General features: G+C 39.1%; 1 protein-coding gene across 2 annotated transcripts in view; it reads left to right on the forward strand.

Moving 5' to 3' along the window:
- Nucleotides 1–24,391, forward strand: part of LOC115083233 (microtubule-associated tumor suppressor 1 homolog) — a 218,753-nt gene that overhangs the window by 83,533 nt on the left and 110,829 nt on the right. For both annotated transcript variants that reach the window (XM_029587051.1, XM_029587044.1), the window contains one exon: nucleotides 380–2,557. In XM_029587051.1, coding sequence (XP_029442911.1) covers nucleotides 536–2,557 — 2,022 coding nt within the window. In that variant the 5' untranslated portion in view covers nucleotides 380–535. The remainder of the gene's footprint in view (nucleotides 1–379; nucleotides 2,558–24,391) is intronic.

The following is a 24,391-nucleotide window of genomic DNA, read 5'->3' on the forward strand; positions in this document are numbered from 1 at the left end:
CAATTAATCTGGAAAGCATATTAAGAACATAGTAAATGACAGCAGAAAGACATACATGACCCATCCTGTCTGCATTACCAGGGTTAGGGTTTTAACTATTTCTCCATTCAAGTTACTCCAATGCTTTACCATCCTAAGTATTCATGCCTTTGTGAATTTGCTACTGTTTCCTTTACCACCTCCACTAATGTTGACACTTACCTCCCTATGATAAGGTCATAGCAAAATGGTCTTTTTATTGTTTTAATTGTGTATAACAATTGTAAACCATTTTGACTATTTGTTGTAAAAGCGGTGTATAAACCCTTTTTTAAATAAAATCTACATCAATTTTAGAATGAACAAAAATTAACTACACCTGGTTTCCTTTTAATTTTAGGATGCAACAAATGTCTGAACTATGGATCCTTCTGAGCCCAAGAACAAGAAGTGAATACCTGGAATGAGCTTGTATAAATATTTTCATGTTTTAAAGTTCAGAAGACTTATACAGGTTCTCACTTTGTAAACATACTGTAATGAAATAACTGTAAAAATGATCAGAATGAATGCGGAGAAGATAGAAGAAAAGGTGAAGAATGGTTCTCATTCATCTTTACTTCCTGGTGGGGATACAAATAGAAATAAAGTTGCATATAGAAAAAATGTACACCAGATCCAGAATTATGCAAATAATGTCGAGAAAAGTTTGGTTGATTGCAACTCCACTAATAGTGTTGCTAAAAGCTTTCCTGTAACTTATCCTTGTGTTGGTGTATTAGAGTTGGAAGACACTGTAGATTATACTCATAAGGAGACACTGATCAGCATGGACTCGATGTGTATGGGTACTGCAAGAACCCAAACTTGTGCCTATAGCACAAGATCAAGCTCAGAGGAACCAAAATGCATTGAAAAAGACATTCCAAATATAAAAAGTATGGAACTTGATAAGCTTGAACAACCTGTGCCTTACATTGAAAAGTATAGTGATGTAGATATTGACAACTGTGCTATATTCCATACCTCCGAACTGGATAAGGGTGAAACTACAGGAACACATGAGACCATTAATGTCAGGACAGATGCCTGCTCCAAGCTTCTAAGTGGGGATATGTCTTTGGATTTCTTCATGTCATCAGTTTGTGATGAAATATGTATAAGGAAAAGTTCTGTTTCAAATAGTTTAGAAAAACCTCTTAGTACCTCACTGCTAGAAAGTTCAGGGACTTTAAATGGGTCTAACAATGCCCATTCTTTGTCGGAACTGTCTAATGACATACCAGAGAGTTTGAAAAGTATAGGTGAGCATTCTTTAAAAGAGATACAGTATATTGATCTGCCAACACCTAATAGAGAATCCAAAGAAAAAGTGCACGTTACAAAATCATTCGAACAGGGATGCTTTCAGCTGCAGCATCCATTACCTTCACAGCATTTTGATAACCAAAGTTGCTCAGAGAAACTAGATATTAACTTAAATAACTCTCTTAAGCTCAACAAATGCTCATCTAAACAACTGAAACTGGAATGTCAAATCACAGCAAGTCATAATGAAAATACTTTTGCAACACCAGATTTGAATGAAAGTATAAAACAACCTGAAGAGAACATACATTTAACTAATGTGAGTACTGTGTCTGAGATGAATGAGATTGTGGCATCTGTTCCAGTACATGTTAGCACACCTGAAGAAAGAGTTATTTCTCCTTTGGAACGCAATCATGAAGAAACATTTATGATTAGTCCCATTGCAGGTGGAACTTATGCTACCAGTACATCCACACCCTTGCCAGATTCAAAGAACATAATGTTTGCTCTTCCAATTTTGGAAGAAACTGAAGTCTTGTCTTGTAAAATTAATGATACTGAACTTATTCAGGTTAACCCAAAGGCTTCCCCTGTACAGACTGTCAAAACTGTCTCAGGAAATACTGAAGCAAAACTTTCAAATGCAAAGCCTGCTGTGGCCACAATTAAGCCTAAGAAAACAGAAATCATCAGCTTTCCCAAACCTAATTTCAAAAATATAAAGCCAAAAATAATGACAAGACCTGTGCTGCAATCAAAGGAGCATACTTCACCATCCACAAGGTTTTCTCCCAGGTCCTCTCCATGCTTACCCAGTGCATCATCCCCTGTTTCTGTAAAAACAGACTCTAAGGCTATGGGAAAGCGATCTGTCGTGGATCAAGATCCAAAATCAGAAACTTTTAAACCCCCTATACAAGTAACTAAACAGTCCTATCTTAGCAAAGCTTTGCATTTTACAGCTCAGTCTAAGAATGCTTCTCGTAAGGTTCCAGGAACAGTTTCTGCCTTGAAACAAACTCCAGATGATGGAAGCTCCTGCAGTTCGACAGGTTCATCCACGGTTATAGCAACACGTGCTCAAGGCAGTAAAATGGTAGAAGTTAAAATAGATGGAGCAAAGTCATTGGTAAAGTCAAACATCGTAAAATCTGAGCCAGTGGGACCTAAGATGGTATACAATGGAAATGGGGAATCTGCTTCGGAAAATCGAGAGCCAATGAGAGATGTACAAGAGATGTCTGAAGAAGTTTTCATTTCTCCAAAGGTAAGTTGGGAAGTCAATTTGAGGCACGTCTCTTGTAATTTATCTTTAAAACATGTGGTGGGTTTCTTGTCTTTCAGAGTTCTGTTTAGCTTTATAACTTGTTTTTTGAAACTAATATAATAGTTGAGTGACCTGACTGCAGTATACAACATTACAAGAAATTTTGGTACCACAGTTCAGGTTTTGTTTCTATACCAAATTTGATTGCTGTTTTTGTAGCATTGTAGACCACTTTATCACACTTCTTTTGGGAATCATTTAGCTTATATAATTATATAAAGGCATAGCTTGTAAATGTGAGAATCTCTGAAATATGAGTATTTATTTATAACCACCATCTGGGAGTGGGAAGAAGGGTGGACCTGGCAGGGTTTTTTTTTCCCTCTTGCTTTGACCTTCCAGCTTGGTCTGAATTTTCTGGAGATAAAGCACTATGAGCCTTAGGAGAAAACCATGGGTAGTTTCGAACTTTTATATCCTCCAGCTCACACAATCAAGTTATTGGTGTGACAGATTCAGCCAGAGCTTATATCCAAGGGCTGCTTATGGAGCTCTGCAATCATGGGCTCTCTCTGGCCACAGTCACCATTGTGTAATGGCCAAGGATACTTTTTCTCCCCTTCCCCTCCCCCGAAAGGGGGGGGGGTACTTCTGACCTATCTCCAACTGATCCAAGGAGCAAGATTCCTATCCTAAGAATCAAACCTAGGTCCTCTCCATGGCTGTACCCAGCACTATCATTAGATTACGCTACCCAGGATGTTAATGTTTAATGATATTTGAGACTAAAATGGTACTCAGTATGTGCCTTCTAGGGACCCGTTCCCGATGGAAACTTTAGTGATTTGCCAAAGCTGGTGGCCAACAGATGAGAATATTAAGAGTTGGAGCTCACAAGATGTTTCATGAGTTGAGCAAATTCAATGAACACCCCCCGCCCAAAAAAAAAGGCAAGTCTAGTGTCAGCTTAGATTACAAACAACTTAGGGAGCAAGTTTTTCTTTGATTAGGGGACATGTATATGGTATAAGGTGTACATATAGAAATAGCTTATGTAGCATGTACTATGCAGAATTTTAAAGTGGACCTAAATCCATTACATATGCTTATCAGTGACTTGACGTCTGTTAGGCACACATTGGTTAATTCTAAAACAGTTGATGCAGTGGAAACACCCTAGGGGAGAGATGTTGAGTTATTGCTGCAAAACTAAAATATTTGAAAATATCTTCAGGTCAAATCATTCGTTCTGCAAATTAGTGAACTTGGTAATAAAACATGGAAAGGGCCCTGGGTGTGTGTTTAGTGTTGACCTTTCAAGAATCATGAAGATGACAAGGCCTGAAATGGCCTAGTGAAGGTGGTAGAGGCCAGTACTTAAATGGATTATGTGGACATTTGGATGGATAGGTGGCAGATATGGAAGGGCAGTGGCAGAACAAGGGTTAAAAGCTCAATTTACATATGAGGTTGGGTAGATATGTGTAAATTCCCCAAAGTGGAAGAATTGCAGTTGAGTAGGCTGGCTTGGCCAGTTTGGTCTCATTCACTGTTTTTATATTTTTTTTAAATCTAGACAATTCTATCTGAATAACTGTATATTAAATCTATTTTCCATAAGCCAGCAGAGGAAATGAATGATGGGTCTCTTTGAAGGAAGAAACCTTTAAAAGGTGATCATAAATAAAGCTTATCAGTCCACCTCATTCTTCATCATAAGGAATGCATGCTTTTTATTGCTTTTTTTATTAAAAAAAAAAAAAAATCTAACTGGGGATTTTGCTATTGGTGTGCATTTATTTTTAAATGGTACATCCAAACCAAAAATCCGTAAATAGTCAAAGTATTTTGGGTATTATCTGTTAATTTACCCCCAAAATAGATGGGAGCACAGATTATTAGATTTCCAAGTAAATGTGTTTTAAAAATGAATAATGCTAGATATGTTTTCATGGAACCTTCTCAATTAGAAGTATTTTTGAATTCTTTATCTGATCCTAGGGAAGGGACTGATTTTAGCTGCTGTTTAAATACTCTGTAAGGATATTTTTTATGATGCTGTGTAATCCTAGCAATATCTGGGTATATCCATATTTTTTGCCCCAAATATAACACATTCCTATTATGAAGAAACAATCTTTATCTGCTGGTAAAGTGAAATTAACCATTAAAATTCCTCTTTTTCCACTTGATCTTCTAAAGATGTCTCCAAAAATTCTGATAGATACATTGTTGGAGATAGATTCTTGGCAGATTCCCATTGGATTACTGGCATTCAAATTCTCACCTACTTGAGTAGTTTCAGGCAAAAAGTAGATCTTAGATATAATTGGCAAAGCTTCAATCAAAAGATGTAATATCTCTAACAAGTATTTTTTAAATTGTTCCCTCAGAGATCATTTTACACGTAGGAAAGTAAGCCACCCTTAAATTCAGGTATCTAATTGTTCTGTCCCCAGCAGTGGGTACATGTTTGTATCTGTACATATTGTAGTTTAACTGTTTAGTGCAGTCCTCCTTTCTGAGGATTCTTAATACTGAAACATTTTTTGTAACCCATGATAAGTCTGTGAGCCTTTGCCCTTAACAGAAGCTCCCTCCCTCCTCCACTTTCTCTCACTATCGGAAGAGCTTGAATGCCCCTCAATCTAACTTGAGTTCTTAGGTGCCTTATAAGCTCAAGGGACTGCCCTTCATGCTCCCCCTGTGTCACATGGTTCTTAGGCTCACTGCCATTCGACCTTGCCCCTCTGCCCCCAGCTTGTGGAAGCATTTCCTTTAGCAGCTCTCGACGAGAGTTCAGTCTTGCCCATACTTGCTTCTGAGCCAGCAGCGCTCTGTAAAACTCCCTGAAATGACCGGGTTTTTAACCTTTTCTCTTACTACCTTCATCTGAAGACTAAATCAGCCTCATATCTCTCAAGCTTCCTACCTCTACCATAAACTAACTCCTGCAGGATGGAGAAGAGACCTCCTTCTCCATCCTGCTACCCTGTCTCCAGTTACCAAAGATCTTTGCCCTGGGGCTTGCATTTGAGATGCAACAATTGTAAGTAGAATTTACCTGTACAATAAATAATTTCAAAGTTAAAGAATCTTTGTCTTGAGGACTGATTGAAGAAAAAGTTTAGCTGCCTGGATGGCAAACTTCGATGTCTGCCTGACCCAGAACAGTTATTTTCCAAGTTCTCCATTTTTTTTTTTTTTGCCAATATAGTCCCCTTGAATTAGGCCCGATTGAATAGTTTGTATTTGAGTAATGCTTGAATCCATTTCTTCAATTTTAGCAGAACGGGCTACCACCACCGGATTCAAAGAATTAAATTGAACCTGTGAATCTTTCATAACAGCAGTTAAAGAAATAGCATTTTCCAGCAGCGATATAGCATGCCACAATATCTAATGTCACAACTGTAGGTTTAACCATAAAAGCTTTGACAGTCATATTTACCGCAGAATCAGGCTATATTTCTTCCAATTCCTTGGATGTTTCCTTATTTCTCCTTGGGTAGCTGAGAGTAGCGGCGAACTGCAAAAATCACCCAATATTCCTATGTTTTGCTTCTCCAAAGCAGTCATAAAATCTCCGCTTTGGGCTTGCCCTGCCACATTCACGGGTGGGCCTGCCTCGTGGGCCACTTTCTCCATGAATGCCTTTGTCCTGGATTCGCAGCCGACCTAGATGCACCGGCAAAGGCTGGTAGGGAGGGAGTCGCCGGTGCTCCGGGGCTCTATCTCACCCAGCTGGGTCAGAGCTTGCGCCTCCTCAGAGGCTGCAGCCAGGCCTACCGAAGCCATCTCCACAGCAGTGCAAAATCCTATAATCGTCTTTTGTGTCATGGTGGGTTAAAGGGGGGTGGTCGAGGCTCCGTCCCTTACCTTCCCCTTTCTCTTCATATGAGGCATATTTAGATTAGAGGGAATAATCTTTCACAAGCGACTCAGGAGCTCTTGCAGACAGCATCATATCCTCTCGGTGCCATTTTGTTCCCCCTCAACTCAGGATCTTTCAATGACTTCAGGTCTCCACTGTGGTCAGGATTGGTTAGCCCAAACAGCAAGATTGCAAATGGTGGGGAAGGTGTTGGTGTGTCTGGGCTTAGCGATTCTCCTTTAGCCAGCGATGCTGGTCTGCTCTATATCAGAAGTCGCAGTGGCTGCTCCTTTCAAGGGCGTTAATGGTGGGGCCGCAAAAAAGCTCTCACTCCGTGGCTGATGTTAGTCAGTTATGGGAGAAGAAACTAAATTCTCCCTTATCTTCGCTTTCCTTTTTGTATGAGGCATAGCTAGAGAAAACAGAGCTCAAAGGTAAAAAGACGGAGAGAGCTCTTTAGCGCGCTTCCCGGGTGACTGCCATCTTGTCTTCTACCAACCAGTAATTAAATGAATAATCTTAAACTAGAATGAGAATTATATACTGAATTCGAAATTGTACTGGTAACCAATGCAGTGAACTCAAAGTAGGTGTTGTGATCACATGTTTTAAACCCTAATAAGTCTAGCTGAAGCATTTTGTAACAGTTGTAAAGGTATGTGTACAAGCTGGAAGGCCATGTAGAGAATTACAGTAGTCCAAATTTGAAAAGTATGCAATACTGTGCAAAAATCTTCAAAAGTTAGTTTTTAATTAATAAACTCAATTTGGCATAACCCACATTAGCTTAATATTTTTCATAACTAGACTAGTCTAGATGAATACCTAAATTACATACTTGATCTGATAGAATATTAGAAATACCCATATCAAGAACAGATGGTTTAACCATTGAAAGATGTTTAACCAAATAATTTCAGTCTTACTAGTTTAGTGTTTTATGTCAAAACTTGCTGTGAATAGCCGTCATGTAAATTGAAATCAGACAGGGATTTCAAGTGACTTAGTAGAGGAAATACAAAATTGTATGTCAGCATATAAATAAAATGATTCCTAGACCCGCCAACAATTTGCATTAAAGGAAGTATATAAATATTGAAAAGTGGCCAAAAGGATCCGAAAAGATCTGTCAGAAAAGAAACTGTCTAAGAACACTACAATCAATCTCAATCAGTTGATGCAGTAAACTATTATCTATGGATTCAAAGGCCATGGTCAAGTCAATAAGGACAAGGAAATAAGATTCTCCAGAATCAAAACCTCAAAACTGAACCTGTTAGACTGTTTGCTAAATCAAAATTTGATTTGGAAAAGATCTTCTAAATGATTCACTAGTTGAAGCAACACAACTTTCTCAATCTTGGATAAAAAGGACAGGTCAGAGATTGGTTTGTAGCTATTCCAATCATTCCTTCTAGTTTTAGACTTAAGAATAGGCTGCTTCACGGCTTGTTTTAAACTAGCTGGAACAAATCCTGATAAGGAAGTAATTAAATTGGTAATTTTGGCAGTAATATGCTGCACTTCTTTCAATGAACAAGCTGCGATTGGATCAAGAGAATGGATAGGGTTAATTTTAGCAAATATTTGACCAATTGTCAAGTTCTGTCACTCTGTCAAGAGCTCCATCTAATTCCAGTGGAAACACTGAGAGGAGAGAATCACCTTGCTGGTGGCTGAAAGAAATCAGTAAGTTTTTGCTTGGGACATTGTCTTTTTTTTTTTAAAGTATTGGGGCAAAGTTAACTATGGGAATATTATTTTGTGTGTTTGTGCCTTTAATAGAAAGGCAGTGAATAAACAAGTTAGACTGTATTTTTAAATAGTCAATAAGGTAGCTAGTAAGTAGTAGGTAGTGTGTTTATTTTTAAAAGTCTGCAGAACTGAGTGTTCTGCAGACTTTAAAGAACTGAGTGTTTGTATTTAATACAAACTGAGTGTTTGTATGGAAAAAACCCAACAAAGTAGCCAGAAGCTAGAAACAAGCTAGGAGCAATGTATAACTAAGTAAAAAAGTTGAATAGTTCAGCTCAGTTATTCACCTTGGAAAGGTGTTGAGGTAGTGTGGTTAGGTTTGAATAGAGACCAACATTTGTTAATCAAGAGAGCAGTGAGTCACTCTGGCTGACTAACTGAAGTTAGTCCTTAATTCACAAATTCAGTTGTACATCTTGGATAAAGATCTGAGGTGGAACTTCATATTTAAATGCTTTAGCATCAATATATCCATGGTAAAGGAATTTAAGGAACTCCTCCAGATATTTGACATCCAATGGTAGCTTAGTATAATATTGAATTTACCGATTGACACTGGTAAACCAGTCTTTTAACCACCATGATGAAAGATCAGCCAAAGCAGAGAACTGAAACAAGCAGAACCTGTACCACTAGGGCAACTTGTTTACTCATTTCCCCATATAGCACATAGATTCCACCAGCAAAGTTGAAGAAAACATCCAAGGAAAGTCTTTGTAATTGCTGTAGGTAATGGTGCACTGGTAAATATGCATAAAACTGAGTATGGGATAAATATTTATCAGGTAATTGTTCAAAAGAATACAGACATTGATCCTTAAAATTATAAAGATATGTTAACTATACATTTTAAGAACCACTCAAATACTCCTCCAGCTAAACCTAGAGAAAACTGAATTACCACGTAAAGGTATAAATCCTGGTTTTTCATCCCATTCTCCCAATATTTACATAAATACCTCCATGCTAGCGGAACAGACCTAAAAAAAAGTGCTGCAGAGCATCCAGTAATTTGTCATCAGACATAGAGACAAGCCAAAAGGGACCTGTTACATGGGTCAGCTGCCCTGCCAGGCGTCAGATCCCACTTATCTTTTGTGTGGCTCAGCCAACAGGGTTCCAGACTCTCTGGTCATGGCCAGAGCCCACTGCCATTGCCCTGCAGCCGGCCTGCGCCTCTCCAGCCCCACGCTGATTCTGCACACCTGCAGGCCATCCGCCGCCAGCATCAACTGGCTCCCTAAGCGTGCATGCTGTTCCCCTTGATTTCAAGGGCCAGTGGTGGTTAAACTCGTGGCCCTCTTGGATGACGACATATATAGTCCCTGCACTCTGCCAGTGCCTTGGCAACAAGACTCCTAGCTTCTGCAAGTCCCTTGCTTCAGAGTTTCCTGAGTTCCTGTCTCATCCTGTTGCTCAGACTGACTCCTGCCTCTACCTTTGCCTGGACACCAACCACAGAGATCCTACGTAAGTCCAGCTGGCCTCAGTACCTGAGGGCTTAACCTAAGGGGAACGTGGGCTAGTAGTGGTGAATCTCCAGCAGGGTCTCTGCTCTTCTTTAGCCTCACCTGCTGATGGTGGGGGATTTGTGTGGCTCCTCCCCACAGGTAATGACAGCTCCCCCTCTGTCCAAGGCTCCACATCCAGAACAGGAACAAGGAGCCACTTTATTTGCCACTAAATCCTAGGTACAAAAATATTTCTGTATAAACCATTCCCACAAAAACTGAAGCAGACACACAGCATTATAAAACCATATATCTGGGAGGGTTCAAAACCCTAAATGCTTAGGGTATAATAATTTAGTATATTTAATAGACACTCTTCCCTTTCCACAAAAATTGCACTTTCAAGGACTTCAGGGTTGCTAAATCCTTCCTTGATATCCAACAAGGCACCATCTGCATTCTGTAAAGCAATTTTGGGAATACTATCTTATATTGAGCACATCTACCCAATAAGTAGTAACTCCATCCAAGCTTGTATCTGTGAGTGCAGTTCAGTAAGTAAAAGCTCTAAGTTAAGTTGATAAAGTAGACTGATCCCGTGGAACTCTAAATCCCAAATATATAGTTTGGTTAGGAGCCCAGCTTAAAGGAAATTCCTTAAAGGAAACATCTGCAAACAGGCAAATATGAAATTCACAACTTCCCATTTCTAAACCTAGAATAAGTGGGGAGGTCTTAAATTTAAGTGCAAGTGGCTCTATTGTCAGCAATGTAAGTCAAAAATAGTTTTTAATAGCAATAGCTTCTGATTTCTCAAAATCCTCAAGCCAGCAAACTTGCCAAAGGTTTAATACATTTTTAGACATTGAAGTAAGGAAGTTTACAGATTACCCAAAAATAACACATCTGCAAACAGGCAAATATGAAATTCACAACTTCCCAATTCTAAACCTAGAATAAGTCGGGGGGTCTTAAATTTAAGTGCAAGTGGCTCTATTGTCAACAATAATAATGGGGAGAGAGGGAAACACCGTTTAGTGCCACAATATAAGGAAAAGGATTGCAAGATCCTTAATCTAGCTTGGAGAGCGGCATATAATAAATTAATCTAACAAAGTATCCTGTAATTCCAAATTTCTCCAATACCCAAAACATATAACACATTGCACCTTTTCAAATGCCTTTTCAGTGTCTAGGTTTACTATTTAGGTGTTCTCTATATACCGTTGTTCCAAAAGTAGATCATAATGGTTTACAAGATCCATGTAGATATTCATGGTTAACAATTTGTGGGTTAGCAATCACCTTTTAGTTTGATACCACAAAGTAAACATGTTTTCTTTCAAAATCTTTGCTATTTTAGGTAATGACACTAATTATTGTATACTCTAGATCATGTTTGAGCATTTTTAATTCTAGTTCATATTTGTGCATATTCATGGTTGACTTAGTAAGATTAGCTTTTGTATTCCTATTAAATGTACATCATCTCATTCATAATTACTACCATCCCCACTTGGTTTTCTGTGGATTTCCTATATAAGGTCTCCAAATGTTTGTGAATATTAGACTTCATGTCGTCCCTTGATAAACCAGTTTGGTCTTTAGAAACTAGAAATGGTTGGACCACACTTAACTGCATATCTAATATAGCAGCCAAAATCTTGATATCCACATTTATTAAAGAAATTGCCCTGTGAGAATTAGGAGAATTGGGGACCTTCCTGTTTCAAAAAAACTGTAATCAGGGAGTGATTGGCCAGAGAAATTTCCCTCTAAGAGACATTCATATCTAGTAAAAGTTTCAAAAGAGGGAGACAAGTTTGTAAAACTCTGAGCCTAACCCATCGTCCTGGATCTTTAGTTAACTTCAGAGATCTAATAGTGTCCTCAATTTCAAAAATAGTAATCGGAGTATTCAATCTCTAAAATTGCACTGAAAAAGTTGGTAAAGAGGCTTTCAATAAACCTCAATCAAATCTCTTCCAAGCTAGGACACAGAGTAAAAGTTTTTCTAAAATTCCATTAATGTATATCAGCTGTACAGTAGTGGTTACCATATCTCCCCTGGCAGTTTTCAGGGTGCAAATAAACTCTCGATTTAACTCAATGCACTAGGTGCGCTAACAACTTACCCGGCTTGTTCCCATATCTGAATAACTTACTACAAAACCAGTGATATTCCTAGCTATCCTTTGATGTAGTAATTGATTAAAGTATGCCTAATTTGTCATTTGAGAGTTTAACTCCAAATCTAGGGAACCCATATGCTTAGCCTTAAGAATAGTTTTCTCTTAAGTGCAGAATCTCAACATTTGAGGCTCTATGCATACGAGCTTCATAGGCAATTTTTTCCCCTCATAATTGCCTTGTCAGCCTCCCAGAAAGACTAGAAGGGACATCAGGGGAGAGCTTTATTCTCAAGATAATCTTGCTGCCACTTAGTCAAAAATATTTTGAATTCCGGGTCAAAATATAAAGAGGGGTTAAATCTCCATTTAAATGCTCTAGATTGGGGGATCCCAGATTTACATTAAAGGATATCTGAGCATTATCCGACAGAGTAGCCACCCCAATGTCTGCACACTTAATCTTAGGGAATTAAAAAAAAAATCAGATATCAGTTATTTATCCAGGAATAGCAGTTATGGACATATGAAAAATCTTGTTCCCCATGATGTAATACCCTCCAAATATCCAATAAATGCAGCACTCACATAAGAATTGGATCCCTTGCTGTATATGGAAATTGATCAGTTGAGGAGGCTTAGCATCAACAAGTCTGCCACTGCATGAAAATATCCCCTCAAAATAACTATTAGAAAACTGACTCAGCATTGTTACCAGCTCAGTAAAGGAATGGTAATGCACATTAGAAGTGTATACATCACAAAAAATGTTTTTGCTAAAAAGAGCCACTAACCAGAATAAACATTCCTTCTGGACTTGAAATTCCCTGTTCCGTTTGAAAGGGAAGATCTTTATGCATAAGCAGGGCCACTCCCTTCTGTCTCCTATTAAAGGAAGAAAAGTAAACCTGTCCTACCTATTGAGATTTTAACTTGTGATCTGTGGAAGGCAAGTGAGTTTACTGTGAAAATTCAACCTGTTTTAGCCCTATGAAAGAAAGCTGTTTTTCTCTTAATGGGAGAGTGAATGCCATCCACATGAAGGGAAAAAACATGAGTATATCATCTTGTTGCCCCTACATCCCCCAGTACATGTTTCCCAGCCAAAACAAATTGACTGATTTTTCTGAGGACCAGAGAAACTTATTGCACTAATGAAAAATGTATCTTATAAGCACTGAAATAAGGCAAACCTAGATACAAAGGCAAACCTAGATACAAAGGCAAACCTAGATACAAAGGCAAACCTAGATACAAAGGCAAACCTAGATACAAAGGCAAACCTAGATACAAAGGCAAACCTAGATACAAAGGCAAACCTAGATACAAAGGCAAACCTAGATACAAAGGCAAACCTAGATACAAAGGCAAACCTAGATACAAAGGCAAACCTAGATACAAAGGCAAACCTAGATACAAACAGAACTGGAATTACCAGTGCTGTAAGGAACCGCATCTGTCTTCAACCTCTTCAAAGATGTGTCCTGGAAGGTCCACCACAACAAAATATTTCGCTATAAATAAAATAACCTTCATCTCTACCTCCTATCAGTATGGTTGAATAAAGTAAGAATAGAGGGATAACATTCTAAGGAAGATCAATCCATACAAGCTATACTGCCAGAATCCTCCCAGTCATATCAGCCCCTAAGCTTCAATAAACTCACAAAGTGAAAAAAAAAAGCAAAAACATCCCAAAAAAGTACTTGCACATATTCCAAATAGTGCACTTTCTGCAGTCCATGTTAACCGACAAAAGAGAATGCATTACAAGTCATATAGCCCAGAATACTCATTCCAAAAGAAAAAAAATCTCCCCTCAAGTACAAAAGACTGTTACATATGTTGGTAATCCAAAATTACAACAGTTACATATGTTGTAATCCAAAATTACAACAGCCAAAAAAAAATATTCAGAAAAGGTGGTCAGCTAGCATAATATACACAGTAGTGGTACCATCCCGCCACCATCAAGAATTTTGCTCTAAGAGCTCTCAAGAAGAAGATAGAAATGGCAGCTGAGCATAATGTCACATAGATATACTGCAAGTGTGTTAAAAAAACAAAACAAAAAACCCCCACAAACCCCTGTATAATAGCCCACAACTTCCCTTTCAGGAATTGCCAGAAAAATGCTTTCTCGCAGTATATTCCTCTAACCACTGATTTGCAAAGAGGATCATTTCTTGATCATTTCTTCCATTGCCGACAAACTTACTTGGCTATCGATGCAGCGGAATAACCATCTTTGCTTCGGCCAATACTTTAAACCATCTTTTCATTTTTCCCCGGGAGTACGCAAGGCTAATGTTGACGTAGCCAAAACACCGCCTAACTATTTATGCAGCTTCCACAGCAAATTCATCCCATTCAGGTCTTCAAAAAAGGTGATAAAGTTTTGTGGACCCTCGCAGAGCTTCCTGTAGCAACGACTGCTCAGGTGGCATAACCAGAAGACCCCTGTATACTGTGTTTAATAAATACCATGTTAAAGCTCATTGTAAGCAGCACTAATGATCATAGCAATAATCACACTTAGGGATGGTTTCTAACTTTTTCTAAAATGGTGAAACTGAAATTCGTTACAACTTTGTTTCAATTTGATACAAATTTAATTAAAGTAATTTTTTAAATAGTTCTGTGATCTTTTTAATTTGTTTTGATCATTTGAATTACAATAGAATAATCACTTTCTCTTCAATCAATGTTAGGGCAATTTTATGCGCTCTCAATTGATAGGGGATAGTCCTTTTTAGTTAAATTAATATAGTCTGAACAACTTTCTCTCCTAAAGCTCTTTTCTCCTTACTACTCACATGTACTTGAATCTTCTTGAAATGATGGACCTGCTAATAGGTCCAAATGATCTATCACTCTCCTCCATCCAGGAATGTATGAAAATTCTCTACTGTTGAGAACCACTGTTGTCCTGTATTCTCTGGATAAGAAACATGCTTTTGGTTTTACATACACTAAACCTCAAATCAAAATGAGATGAGGTTGGGGGAAAAAACTTCCCAATTAAGGAACACAAATGGTTCTAAATTGTGGTTTTCTAATAGTGAGGACTGTTTCCTTTCTGTTGCCAGGTCTCCAAACAGAGGTGTTATTCCTTAAAAATAAACAAAACCAGGTTACAGTCATGGACATGCTGTCCCTGGAAAGTTCAACTTAAGGTTCCGCATGCTAAGATGGTGATAGGGTTTTACATACTGTACTCTAAGGGGTCTATTTTAAAAAGTCCACACGGTTCCCAGCATGTGCACATGGATGCATCTATTTTATAACATGCATGCTCCGGTGCGAACGTTGTATGAAATCTGATAGCTGTGCGCACATGCATGCCGGAATTTAAAATCTGCAGGGGGGGGGTGTAGATTTTATAAGCTATGTGCAGCGATGCAATCGGACCCTGCCCAGTTCCCTCCCACTCCACTCCAGTTAAGGAGTGGACTGAGGGAACTTTCCTGTCACTAGTCTATCCTTCCCCCCTCTCCCTCTAAATCTAACCTAAGTAACCCAAAATTTATTTTACTATTTACTGCTCTTTTGGAGAGGAAGTAATTTCCATGCGCGCGGTACATGCAAGGCCTGGCCACGTGCGTAACCCCCATTTTTATGCGCAGTGGGCTTTTAAAATGTACTTGTAAGAGCACAACATTCTAGGCTCCTTAACTACTTCTCTTCTTCCCCTATAACAATGATATATTCCTTTAGGTTTCTGGTAGAGTTGGTAGGATCTCTACATAGCGTAACTTGCCAATCTACTTAAATGCAAATTCTCAAACATCTGAACACTTGATAAATCCATTTTATTATGAAACAAAGGACAAGGTGAAATATCTTCCTCAGAGGTTAAAATTTTATAGCTTTAGTTTTAATAAAGTAAGAACTCATGTATTATTTATTTTTATTTTTATTTATTTATTTTTTATTTATTTAAATGCTTTTAAAATATACCGACATTCATAGGACATATCATGCCGGTTCACAATCAACATTGTAAAGGAGGAAGAGGAAGTTACAAATAACGGAGGGGGGAGGTGGAGCAGTGAAGGAAAAAGGAGAGGATGGGGGTCAGGTGACAGTAAGCGCAGAAGTTGCGGGAAGGAGAAAGGTAGTGAAGTGCTAGGGGAGAGAAATTGATAGGAACTGTGTTAAAAAACTGAGAATAAAAAATTAACAAATTTACAAAATCATTTACAAAATTAGTTCATGAATGAGTCAATTGCACACATTTGTCTATAGTAGGGCTATTTGCAGTTGTATTTTTGTTACTAGATCGCAAACTGCTTTGAGTCCTCTGTTAGGATATTTGTATTTTTGTATACATATGTGATTTTTGCGATATGTCACCAGGGTAAGTTAGGAAGCCCTGAACTTGGAAGCAGAACCTAAAATCCAGAACTATTTTCTCAGTTGGGAGATGGTATAATGATTTACCAAAATCGATAAAAAGAAAAAAAAAGAATCAATTTTGCAAGAGGACACAGCAGGAGAAATTTCTTTAAAAAACAAACAACCTAATGGATCCTTCCTTGATTAAAATGTCAACAGTTCCAGATAGTCTTCTGACAGATTCATGTACGCTCACAGTTCAGTTAGGGGTTTGAGTTATGAGCTAGTGCAGGAGTGGGCAACTCCAGCCTTCGAGCCACAAACAGACCTGGTTTTCAGGATAATATAAATAAAATATGTATTCATAATGAATATGCATGATAGGTTTATATATATTGGGGCAGTATCCTTATGCATATTGATTATGGATATCCTGAAAACCAGGGCTGTTTGTAGCTCTTGAGGACTGGAGTTAGCCATCTTATAACTAGTGTAAAGAAACTGTTCAATTCATTAACTGAAAGTAGTGGTAGACAGTCATAAGGAAATTCTGTGAAGCACAGTGACAGAAGAAAGAAGATGGGGCTGGGCCATCTAACCATTGGCTCATCCTTTACTACTGAGATCATTTCTCTGGAAAAAATGATGCATGCCCAATGCTATTAAGCTGATCAGACTACTGGTAAAAATACTGATCAGTTTTTGGAGTTAGTCTTTCTTCTGGCAGATATAGTGGTGATCTTTATAGCTACCAATCTTCATGGAATTTTGATTCCTATATTTTTAACATGCATACAATATTGAATGTACTTTTGGAACCTCCATTTGTACCCTTAGGGTTTAACTTTTTATTGTCCTTTCTCAGTGCACTTGGCTGTAATCAGCTTAGCCAAGAGTGATTTGAAGACTGTGATCCTTTATATAATGTTTTCTGAACAGTTTTTAAGGATATTTAATATTGTTTTGTTTAGGCATTTTATTTAGTTGTTCCAAAAGATCACAACAGTTTACAATATCAACATTCATATTCATGATCAACTATCCTATACTGTTAATATTCACCTTCTAGTTCAACCCTACATCAAATACAGATTCTAGTTCATAATCATAAATATAAATAAATAGGACTTTTTATTGAATTCTTCATTGGCTTGGTAGCTAGTGCAAGGATGCCAGGACTGGAGTAATATGGCCATGCATCTTTGCACTGGCTAACAAACTAGTGTTAACATTCTGAACAATTTGAATCGCAAGAATGGAATTTAACAGGAAGTCGAACATAGAGTATTGCAGTAATCAAGGCCAGTTAAAATAGTCTTGTACAGTCCTACAAGCACTTGAGGATCAACCACCTAAGTAGCCATAGCTTGTAAAAAGAACTCTTTGCAACAATTAATGATTCTTTATGGATAAATTGGTATTTGTGACACTCATAAATTTCATACATAGGGTCTGATTGGGATGCTGTGACACTGAAACGAAAGGAATATCAGGGGTTGGATTTGTCATAGTAGTAATGCTTTCTCTTCATCATGCTCTGATAACTGGAGTGTTTCAAAGCTTAGCCCCCTGCCCTGGATTTAAAAAGAAAACTGGCTTGAGGAGAGCAGACTACTTGTGATGCAGACTGGTCATTGTCAGCGGCTATGCTAAGCTCGCTAGGCCTTGGTCTGACCCAGCCATGTCACTTATGAGATGGCAAGCAAACTTCAACTTGCCAGCCAGCAGAGTAAAGCACATGTCGTTTTGGACACCACTCACCACAACTATTTTTAAAACTCTCACAGGTAAACTAGCTATGATCTTCTTATGAAATTAGTACAGCTATTAGCCCACAAGTTTTAAAAATGCTCGTGATGACTGTCAGCTGAAATACTGCTCTTGTGCTTCACTCTGGCTGGTGAGATGAGGGGTCTGTCTGCCACCTCAAGCCAGCTTTTCACTCCAGTGTTGGAGAATGGGTAGAGAGGATCTAGCAGCTCTTGTGGTACTGTAAGGACACTGGTTGAAAATTACTGAACTAGGGGGAAACGTGGCAAGTTGGGGGCCTGGGAGTACTGAGAAGAAGGATCCTGAAGTTTGAGTACCAGTGGAGATGAGCACTAATGGAGGCTGGGGATGGAGGTCCTGTGGATGAGACAGGAAGTACTAGTAAACATGAAAATCTGTTTGGAAGTCTGCATGTGACTGATGGTACTTAAATATGTGATTCATATGCACAAGTCTTACGGCAGCTCAGTATCTGAGGGATTCCTGAGTGTTTTCATTAAACGTGAGTGGAGCCCAAGGGATGTTGGCACTAAACACAGATCAGTCTCAAGTGTTCATATAGCACACACTTAATTGTGTGTGCGGTAAATATATAAATTCTGCCGTGGAGTCAAGATGGTGGCTTGCTAGGCTGGAATGCTGCTAGAGTTTTCCTCGCTATCACTAAGTTTTCCTATTCAATGGCTCCGAAATGAAAAGGAAAGCCCAGGCAGTATCCCTCCTTACCTGAGCTTCCTTCCAGCCAAAGATGCTGGATTTCGTTTGTTGCTCATTGGTTTCTAGGGACATGAAGTCCATTGTGGAGTCTAAGGGAGTGCAGGCACTGCTGGATGTTAGTCTCAATCCCCTGGACCAATTTCCTCCTTCCTCAGGTGAGCTTTGCTGAAGCAGCAAAGTCTGAGCTGTCACAGGGGAATGATGTAGCAGGCTCTCCGGCGGGGGGGGGGGGGGGGGGGGGGCTGCAGCTCCAGTAATTCAGCCTGGCATGGATGTCACCTTATCAGGAGGAAATGGAGACACGCCATTCATGGGAATCTCTGCCTCTGAGGCTGTGGATAGTAAAAGCTTGTCTACTTGTCTTTTGAATTTACTTTCCAGCCTTTGAGACCAACTGCAATTTCCTTGGACTCATTGTGGTCCGTTCTGGTGCGTGTGGACTCGGGCCAATATCTGAAGCACAGTCACTAATGGCAATCTGTGAAATGTCTCGGAGCTCTGTGAAGTTCACTCATAAAATTTACAAGGGATTAAGTTAAGGTAGTGGATATGGGATTTCTTGAACAAAAAGGAAAAAAAAACAACCTACTCATAGGAAACCAGAATTTGAAAACTTTTCAAAACACTTGAATTTAAGATTTTTTTCTCTAAAATTCCTGTGCTCTCTAAAACAACAAAAAAGAATTCATTGAAATTCTGGGTTTGCCTGATTGAAGCCTGTCCAACTACAATAAGGCTTTTCTTCCTACAGGTGATGGAAGGGTAAACAGTGGCCCTATTTTGCCTGTGGCACCCTTGGATGTTCCTGCTTTACTTGAGCGTTCCCTTGAGGCAGTGGACAGAGACCTTATTGGTCTCTTTGGTCTTTGAGCAAGATTTTAATTTGATCTTGAGACTATATTTTTGTAAAGCTCAAACTTTGTTTAATGGAAATCTGATTTGGATTTATCCGGATGTGGTTAAGATTACTCGGAGAATAAAATTTTTGTGTAATGAGTCAGGAAGTTCTTTCCTTAGGTGCAAAAATTTCTTCTTAGTTATCCATGCAAGTGAGTGTAACAGGCAGGCAATATTTTTTTTTCCTGAACAGATATGGTTTGGTTTTTTTTTGGGGGGGTGGGATCAGAAGAGCTTCTTTCCCCAGCATAAATTGCTCCAGTTAGGTAATGTTAACATGATTTATAGCCAATTAAAGCATGTTTCTTTGTAATTCATTTTGTAGCTCTTCCTTGTTTTAATGTCTCATTGTGGTCCATGGCTGATATTAGAGGTGTTTTTTGTTTAAATCTAATTTTGTTAATTAACTTTGACCTAGATTGATCATTTTGCTATAAATTTTGCATGAATAGCGGTTGTGATGAAAAAATTAAAGGGACGTGGTTAGGGTAAGTTCAAAATGACACAACACGTGCTACTTTACTGCTTCTCATAGGTATTTTTTTGGGCTGCTCCTGGAGAGAGAGACTCTTTACTTATTAGAGCCTTCTATTTGTATCACTGTAAGAGGGTCAACTAGTACCTGGAGGTGAGGGTTTGGGTGGTGGTCTAGGGTTTGGGGGGCAGTTTTACATGCACAATCAGAGGTACGAACAGCACAGTACACCAGTGAAGATTTGGAGTGAGGGAAGGTACAAAGATGAGATTTGTACATTGTACTCTCGGCCTAGTTTGATGCAATGTACAAATCTCATCTTTGTGTACATTCCCTCACTCCAAATCACATCAGATCTTCACTGATGTGTACTGTGCTGTTCGTACCTCTGACACTGCATGTGAAACTGGCCCCCAAACCCTCACCTCGAGGTACTAGTTGACCCTCCTACAATGGTATAAAAAGTTGACTCTGGGGAGGCACAGAGGATTTTCCTCTCCCCTTCCCCTCTCCTGCCTGAAATGGAATTTGCACTAAACATTGCAAATCCCAGTTTGGGCATGTTACATAGCATAATGCCAGGGAAAAAAGATGGTTATTTCCAGTATTAAAACATATGATGTGAGTTATGCTATCGAATGCAACGCTAAACACCATTTTCAAACTCTACCCGAATGCCTCCCTTTTGAATAAATTTTTAGAATTTGCATACGCATCTTGCAATGCGTTATGGTGTTATCGCGGTTGTTAGGGCATTATAGTGGGCATTAGGGCCCCAACATGATTTGAGGAATAACCTTCTAATGTTTTCATGTCTTATCTTTTCCTCCCATTATGTGGCTATATACGTCATAAATGCTATATAAAAATAATAAAAACAAGTAAATTCTATTATCTTTGACATTTAAACCTTTAGCTTTTTTGTTCAGTCAATTCTAGTGTACAGTGACATGTGTGAGAATCCATCAATTGTCAAAATGGGGATTAGGTTTAAAACCTCTGCACTTGGGGAGAGCGATGTTGGGATGATACATCTAAACACTTGAAAGGTATTAATATAGAGGCAACAAACTTACGACAGAAGGCAAAATGTAGAACTAAGGGTTATATGACATGGCACTCTAAGGGGGTATATTTAGGAATGAAACTGTTTTCAGGTAGCAGGGGGCCATAAAATTTAGTTCTTGGGACTAAATCAACTCGTACTAGTTCTCTTCCCCGGGGTCTGGGTCCTTTACTGGTGGTGGGAAGGCATTTCTCCTTCAAGACTTGAGTTTCAGGGGTGACTTTTTAACTTTTACGTAGGAGAGGTATACTTTACCCTGTGATTGCTGTAAGTTCCAATAACACAGGAGACTGGAGTGTTCAAAAAGAAACTTGACTGAAGATAACTTGGTTAAATGAATGGCACAGTTCAAAACTATTCTTAACACAGCTAGTCTTTATGGTTCACAGTCCTTTTATTCATGCTAGGATCTCTTAACCAGATAAAGCGCATTCCCTCCAGGACATGGATAAGTGAGGTTCCCAAGTGGGGACAGGAGTATCCTTGTTTGTGCAGAACATCCTCCAAGTGGTTTTAAAAAAGAACCAAAAAAAAAAAACTGGATAAGTCTCTGCATAAGTCCCAATTTCCCTCTTCCTCAGGGTGAAGACTCAAAGTGGAGATCCTCAGATTTAGCTTTAGTTTGATCTTTCTCAGTTCTTGAATCCTTAGATGGAAAGTATTCACACAGGACACACAGCTCTCAATGTTACTTCAGGGTAGGAAGGGAGCAGCAAAACGTTCTGATTTTTCAGTGTTCAACTTTAATGTGAATCTCCTAGTCTTACTTTTTGAAGAAATAAACTGATTTGCATTTACCTGTTCCATTTCACTCATGAGTTCATAAACCTCACATCTCCCCTCAGCTGTCTCTTCAAGTTGAAGAGCCTTAACCTCTTTAGCCTTCCTCATAAAGTAACTAACTGTTGCATTCCCTTTATCCCTTCTCCGAAACCTTTACAGTTCTGCCATATCTTTGAGGATTGGCAACCAGAATTGCACACAGTACTGTAGATGTAATTGCATCATGGAGCAATAGATGTATTATGGTATTTTCCGTTTTATTCTCTATTCCCTTAATTTCCAACACTTTTTTTGTTTTTGTTTTCACTGCTGCATACTAAGTTAATGATTTCACTGGATTGTCCATGATGACCCCTAGTATGGTACTTAGGTTTGAGTCACCCTGGAGATACCTGTCTTGGGGACCCACAGCCAGTTGGGTTTTCAGGATATCCATGAGAGATGCATATATGCATGAGAAATTTGCATATCATGGAGACTAAATATATACAAATTGCTCATGCATATTCATTGTGGAGATCTTGAAGACGTGATTGGTTGTGGGATCCCCAGGACAGGTATGGGAAGCCTTGGTGTAACTACAGATGGGATTACTTTCCCTGTATGCATCACTTTTGCACTTCTTTGCATTACGTTTCATCTGCAGTTTGGATGCCTAGTCACTTAAGGTAATTCTGTAATTCCTTGTATTGTGATTGTATTTAACAACTCTAAATTTGTTGCAGATTTGATCACCGTACTCATTCCCTTTTCCAGATCATTTATAAACTAAAAAGCACTAATCCCAATACAGATGCCTGGGGTACTCCACTATTAACTTTCCTCTGAGAAAATAGATATCCTCCTTACCTGTATTGGCTCCCAATAGCTGCCCCAAGGCCACCTTCTCAGAATACATGCAACGCAAGGCTGCCCAACAACAACCGCAGGCCACATGCAGCTTCAGGCCTCAGTGTTGACCATGGTGCTTGCCCTACCAAACTGCTACTGCAGCAGTCTTTATGCACATAGATGTCTGGACCCCAGACACTTACCTGAACCAGAAACAGACACATCACCACCTGTATCAGTGATGCTCCACATGAGCAGCTGACTGACTCTCTTTTTTTTTTTTTTTGTGGTGGTTTAAATCTCATGAAACATAGTCTGGGGGAGAGGTAGGTGGTAGCAAGAGAAATAAAACCCATCTAATTTCAATCCTGAAGCCTTGCTGGCACAAGTCCCCCTTTTTTTTTTTTTTTTTATAAACTTGTGTCAAAATAAAAACCACTTCCCTAAGCTCTACCAAATCTTATCTGGTACTATAAATCTCCAAGAAGCTTACTGCTCTGACCAAAACCAGGAGCTTGACCCTAGAAAAATGTTAGCCAAGGGGCTCATTATTCTGGCTGAAACAAAAGGGCTTGGCCATAGAGAAGATTATCCAATGCCTAAAACCTTGAAGCAGGAGGCAGGTTTAAGAGAAATCCTGTACTACCTGTACCACTACTACCTGTTAAAGGTAGGATATGCTGGGTTTCTCTGTTCTGCACTATCTCCATATAGTGGTGATGAGGTCACTGAGAAAGTTGTGTACGCTGCCTTTGTCTCCTGGTAGGGGGGCATAACGCACCTGTCTGTACTGTTGTAGCAGGGTGAAATGGATGTGATAGTTTGAGGATGTGATGGGAGGGATGACTGCACAAGAAATAGAGATGAGATGGGTGGGAATGGGGTCAGAGGAACAGGTAGCAAACTTGGCGGAGGAGAGAAGATGGGCAGTTTCTTCCATTGTGAATTCAGAAAAGAAGTTGGCAAGGAGTGGAAGAAGGGAAGAGGAATGAATTGAGGTTGTGGGGAGGTAGAGGTGTCCCGATTAAGAACTCAAGACTAACTTTGTGAATCTTGTCATGGAAATAGCTGTTGTCTGGGATGGTGGTGGGGGATGACAGTTTGAGGGAATTACGTGTAGCAAAAACAAGAGGCAAGAATTTCAGATGGACATACTCTTGTTTGACAAGTGTAATAGACTGGAAGAAAGTCTGAAGGAATTTAAAATCTAAGAAGTGTGCATGGATGTGGGATTTAGCCAGACACATTCTGCAGAGCAATCACAGGAACATAAGCATTCTGGGTGAGAGCCAAGGTTGGAGTTTAGTGCACTTTACAGCAGTGCTTCTCAACCCAGTCCTCTGGGCATACCTAGCCAGTTAGGATATTCACAATGAATATGCATGGGATAGACTTCTGTGAATAGCTTCCATTGTATGTTAATTTCTCATGCACATTTATTGTGAATATCCTGAAAACCTGACTGGCTAGGTATGCCCAGAGGACTGGGTTGAGAAGCACTGCTTTATAGGATGGATAAGATGGGCAGGCATGTCTAAAGCAGAAGAGAGTATAGTGTTGTAAGAAGAAACTGCTTAGTCAATTGACTCAATGTAGTAGAGAAGAGATGGTAGTAGTAGTGAGGATACATGGGTTAATAGCCTAGAGATCCTGAAAGTGTTGGTGGTTGGATAAGGTTTTTGGAGAAAGTGGTTTAATGTGAAAATTATCCGATGGTCTGAGAGGGGAAGATGTGAAGTGAAGTCTGA

This window comes from Rhinatrema bivittatum, chromosome 1, assembly GCF_901001135.1.
Source record: "Rhinatrema bivittatum chromosome 1, aRhiBiv1.1, whole genome shotgun sequence".
In the NCBI taxonomy this organism is placed as follows: Eukaryota; Metazoa; Chordata; class Amphibia; order Gymnophiona; family Rhinatrematidae; genus Rhinatrema; species Rhinatrema bivittatum.